The 5,850-nt window shown below is 37.9% G+C and overlaps 1 protein-coding gene across 1 annotated transcript in view; it reads left to right on the plus strand.

Annotated features, from left to right (window-relative positions):
• Nucleotides 1–4,609, plus strand: part of NAPEPLD (N-acyl phosphatidylethanolamine phospholipase D) — a 48,794-nt gene extending 44,185 nt beyond the window's left edge. Inside the window, 1 exon segment of the mRNA XM_017853036.1 lies at nt 488–4,609. Within this exon segment, the coding sequence (XP_017708525.1) occupies nt 488–613 (126 nt within the window). The 3' untranslated portion in view covers nt 614–4,609.
• Nucleotides 4,610–5,850: the final 1,241 nt, after the last annotated feature.

Raw genomic sequence — 5,850 nt, forward strand, 5'->3', positions numbered from 1 at the left:
TGACTAGACTTTTTGAGAATAACAACCCTTCTACAGCCAAAACAATTTGCTGTAGCATTTGGCTACGCACACACCCACCCACCCACCACAATCTCAGATTTCTATATTTTTCAAAAATGTTGGTAACATGTAATTCTCTAATACCATCATCTTTGGCACTGATTCCATTTAGATTGGAATTTCGTATGGTGAAACCCTGGTAAGATTTCATGCAATCCAGTGATGTTCAAAGTAAGATGGCACCAAATTTGACATACATGGTGTTGGCATGATTTCTGTCCAACCAAATACCTTTCTGTTGACTTATTTCATGACTCAAAACTGTATTAGAAAATGTGATAGACCCATTTGCTAATGCTTCAATTAAAAGAAAGGGCCTTATTTTAACTATGCATATGTCGATTATTTTAGTTTGATTGGTTATTTGAAAAATCTCCCAAATATGTGTATTATCTTTTCTGTTTTTCTTCTTTCTACCTTTGGCCAGCATTACTTAGAGCCTCCAGTGAAGCTGAATGAAGCCCTAGAGAGATTTGGACTTAATGCTGAAGATTTTTTTGTCTTGAAGCATGGAGAATCAAGATACCTAAATACTGATGATGAAAACTTTTAATAAATGTGAGCACAGGCACTTTTAATGAAAAAGGCATCATCTAAGTTTAAAAACAAATTAAAAGACTTAGAACTTCATGAATATTGTGATTCTTTTACATTTGGAAACAACTTCTGCAAGTTTATGTTTTATGTTTTGTGTAATAACTTGCTTCCTAATATGATCAGCTCATATACACTATGAGAGGGTTCAGGGGTGGGTCATTTAAATAATGAATTGGCTAATGTGGATTTTAAATCTCCTATCATGATATAAGCACTGCAATGGAAATGTTTTTACTAAAGCATTGCACTTTTGTGGTAGTAGAATTACCTGAGATTGTGAAAAACTGACATTGAAGACTCATTTTGTTTTTTCCATTCTTCAGGACCTTCTGCAAGGTGAGTCAAGCCTGTCTACCTTCCTAGATTTTTTTCAGAGGCCTACAAATACAAGTATCTTTCTTATATGCACATTATAATAAATGATGAAATTCAGTCCAACATGCTTATTATAAACATAGCAATTCTTGCTCTATCAAGATTAGCTTATATGCCAAATATTAAATATGGTTTATTTCAGTAAGCATAAAAACATAGGGGCTATCATTTTTAAAGACTTGATTTTTTTCTATTGTGGTAAAAATATATAAATACGTATTTGCCATTTTAAACATTTACCATTTTAACCATTTTTAAGTGTACAGTTCTTTCGCATTAATGCACCCATGACCACCATTCACTTAAGTTTTTGAAAGAGGGAACAGTATTTTTTTTTTCCTAGAGCCTTCAGATGAGAGGAAACAGTGTATTCTGTTGCACATCTACAATTCCCAAAAGACCTCTTACTTTGGGAGGCCAAGGTGGGTGGATCACTTGAACCCAGGAGGTCGACATCAGCCTGGGCAACATGGTGACTTCGTCTCTCGGGGAAAAAAAAAAAAAATTAGCTGGGTGAGGTGGTGTGTACCTGTAGTCACAGGTACTTGGGAGGCTGAGGTGGGAGGATCACTTGAGCCCAGGAGGTAGAGGCTGCAGTGAGCTGTGATTATACCATTGCACTCCAGCCTGGGCGACAAAATGAGACCCTGTCTCGAAAGAAAGCCCTCTTCTTAGCTGAGCAGAGGAAGGGAAGGGGTGTGGCTATGAGAATATGATTTATGCCATTTTCTTTTTTTATATCTAGAAGATCATCTAAGCACAAATATAGCTACAATGAAGTATTTTACAGATAAAATGTTAATAAATGTTAATAGACCATATACTTTGAATCAAGTTTTATGTTTTTAAATTTCTCTACACATTTTCTTTTTCCGGGGTCTCTTAGCTCTAAATATATCAATCAGGTTTATAATTTTTTTTACATGATTCAGATGTCTTATATTTTTATATTAAATGAACCTTAAGCATGATTCTTTTGGTAAGCCAGTATGAACACCAGTGGTTACAAAAAAAAAAAAAAGTCAGTTGACATAAGATTTAGTCCTAATAAGGGCTCTGTATTCACTTGATTATTCTGACCCTTCCTAAGGGAGGGATTTGGATTAGATACTGCTGGAAGCCCATTCTGTATTCCTAATCCAGTCTCAGCACTTTATTCATACAAAATAATCAAAATAGGTTTTCTACACCAAATGCTACCCAGGCAGTGCTCTATAATTTGCACGTGTATGTGTGGTGCCACATGTTAGCCACTAAATCTGAACTTTTACCCTGCTTTCATCATGGATTTTTTGTGTAACCTGAAACCAGTTACCAATGCTCACTGTGCCTGTTTCCTCATTTGCAACAAGAGGATAATTCCGACCTACCTCTGAAAAATGTGTAGAATAAATGAGTTTTAAAGCACTTTAGAAATATAAGGGAGAAAATCATTTCTTAAGATATCACTGCCTAATATAGATAGGTATATTTGAAAGCTGAATATAGGTTAATGCTTTTGATAATGTATTGTTCCTGTTGCAAATTTAAGCATTATGTATTAGGAGACTAAACACTGAAAACAACTTTATTTCACTGATTTTGTAAATTGGAGTAATAGCCTAAATAAGTGTAAATAATCTTTATCAAAATTTAGTGTTTATCTACAAATATGCGAATCAGTCAAGGGGAAATGTGTATGCAATGTGTGTCTATATAATGTATGCGAATGTATGCGATTTTGGGGTACTAAAGCACAAAAAAACCCCCATAAAATAAACCTTCCTGAAAAGACTGATCATAAACTTTTTGACTCCAAGGAGATGTGAATCAAGATGTTAGGTTTATGGTTAGTTTTGAGGTGTGTTGCCCTAATACTAGCCAATGCTGTAGCCATATTCCTTGCTGCTGCACACTGAATTGAAAATCCATCTCTTACCTCTACTCTATGAAGCAAGCCAGGTATGTCTTGCTTAAGTATTTCTTCTCCATGAATGGCCTTAACATTATTTTACATTCATATGTACTGTTTAACTGAGGGCCTCAAAGCACTTTAAACTGTTGTGTTCTATTTCCACTCATCTGGCCTGCCTCATTTTTCTAGGCCCTTTCATAAGCTGTAATTTTTTTTATTACCACTCATGTTCTTTCTACACTGACACTATTCATTAAGAACATCAAGCTTCATCTCTACTTACAGAAATCTCACCTTACTGAGTGGGTTCCACTTTATTTTTCATTTGTTATCTACATTTTGAAGGGCTTATATGCAAAGTGAAAACAAATTTTGAAAAATAAGACAAATCCATTCTCTTCTTCAATTCAGTCTAATATGCATTGTAGTGTCATTTAATCAGTCTTATCCTCTAAGTCAACTATATTTTCCTCTTTGATTAGTGAGTACCCATACCAATATGTAAGATTTTATTGAAGTTTCCTGCGATAACTGAGGAACACTTTGCTATGCCTCACTGCCTAATAGGGTGGGTCATCAATTAGGAGAAATCCCAAATTATAAAAGCCAACATATGCTGTGACCTACATAGGAAAAGATGTATTTGTGCATCTTCTTTCTGGGTAGTTAAAAATTACTCCCTCTTTTCTCTAGCATTTTGACATTTCAGACTCAATGGTCTGATCTCTAGGGACCGTGATTATTCAAACTAATGAGAGAGGACAAGACAGTTTTAGAATCCACTGCTGCTAAAGCACATTAAAAACAAATCCTGGTTTTCAATGTATGCACAATTTCATATTTAATTAATATGCTTTCATTAAATAGGGAGGTAAATTTGAAAAAACTGTTATAAAGAAATGTGCCTTTTGGGGAATGCATACTTTTGTTCACGTCTAGCCCACTGGGAATTTTCAGTTTTCACCTTATACTGACCCCTTTTCTAATGTAAAATATTTCTTCAAAGTTTGATTTCTGTATCAGGATAACCTTGAGAACACACATATTTCTGTTTGAGGATTTGTGACTTCCTATGGAAACAGTCTTGTATCTATGTATTTACAAATGAAATTTAAAGTATTCTTAAAGCTTTGCCTTAAATACTGCTTGCATATTGATTTACTTAGTGCTATGCATGGCAGGGGTTATAAATTTAAATATTATAAGACCTGGCTGAATCCCAGATATATCAATAAATTGTTATAGTAGCTTATGGAATAAAAATACTATTAAAGATAACTTTTCATACATTGTATTTTTAGTCAAGTAAAATATGGATGAAAATTAATAAAGTACTGTGAAGGGAAACAATATGTATAACCTTGTGAGTGATTTTTTTCTTCTTTATTAAAAAAAGATTATACAATTTGGGCTCATAGTAAAAAATTCAAACAGTAGAACAGTGTGTATGTAGAAGGCATTCCCCACTCCCACTGCAAGAGTTTGGGTATCATTCTAGAAGTGTTTTGTCAATACATAAGCATTTTTCATTTAAACACACACACACACACGGGATCCCATGTGTTTTTTAAAATTTGTGTTTTTTTAAAAAACCACCATATTTCATAGCTAGCTTTCCACTTAAGCACAGAGTTCCATCATTCTTTTTTTTTTTTTTTTTGAGACGGAGTCTCACTCTGTCTCCCAGGCTGGAGTGCAGTGGCGCGATCTCTGCTCACTGCAAGCTCCGTCGCCTTCTGGGTTCACGCCATTCTCCTGCCTCAGCCTCCCGAGAAGCTGGGACTACAGGCCCCCCCCGCCACCTCGCCCAGCTAATTTTTTTTGTATTTTAGTAGAGAGGGGTTTCACCATGTTCGCCAGGATGGTCTCCATCTCCTGACCTCGTGATCCGCCCGCCTCGGCCTCCCACAGTGCTGGGATTACAGGCGTGAGCCACCGCGCCCGGCCATCCTTTTTTTTTTTCTGAGACAGTGTTTTGCTCTTGTTGCCCAGGCTGGAGTACAATGGCGCGATCTCAGCTCACTGCAACCTCTACCTCCTGGATTCAAGCGATTCTCCTGCCTCAGCCTCCCAAGTAGCTGGGATCAACAGGCATGAGCCACCATGCCCAGCTAATTTTGTATTCTTAGTAGAGACGGGGTTTCTCCATATTGGTCAGGCTAGTCCCAAACTCCTGACCTCAGGTGATCTGCCCGCCTCAGCCTCCCAAAGTGCTAGGATTACAGGCATGAGCCCCTGCGCCCGGCCTCCATCATTCTTTTCTGAGACCAGAAAATTTATTTAACCAACTGCCTAAAGATGGACATTGTGATTGATCCCACTATTTTATATGTAACTTTCTTTTTTTTTTTTTGAGACGGAGTCTTGCTCTGTCGCCCAGGCTGGAGTGCAGTGGCCAGATCTCAGCTCACTGCAAGCTCCGCCTCCCGGGTTCACGCCATTCTCCTGCCTCAGCCTCCCGAGTGGCTGGGACTACAGGCGCCCATATTGAACATTGAAGGGGAGTGGGTGAGTCCTAGGAAACATTCTCTCCTAAAAGTTTACATTTTTCACTGACTAGAAGTGACTAAAATAGATTATACTGACGAGAAAAGACTTTTGAAAGCAGTATGGTCAGGTTGGCAGGTGAGTGGCCTCAAGAACTTAGGATTTCGGCGGATCACGAGGTCAGGAGATCGAGACCATCCTGGCTAACATGGTGAAACCCCGTCTCTACTAAAATATACAAAAAACTAGCCGGGCGAGGTGGCGGGCGCCTGTAGTCCCAGCTACTCAGGAGGCTGAGGCAGGAGAATGGCATGAACCCGGGAGGCGGAGCCTGCAGTGAGCTGAGATCCAGCCACTGCACTCCAGCCTGGGCAACAGAGTGAGACTCCGTCTCAAAGAAAAAAAAAAAAAAAAAAAAAAACAAGCTATGACAGTTC

The sequence above is a fragment of the Rhinopithecus bieti genome, unplaced genomic scaffold (assembly GCF_001698545.2).
Source record: "Rhinopithecus bieti isolate Rb0 unplaced genomic scaffold, ASM169854v2 scaffold_59, whole genome shotgun sequence".
NCBI lineage: Eukaryota > Metazoa > Chordata > Mammalia > Primates > Cercopithecidae > Rhinopithecus > Rhinopithecus bieti.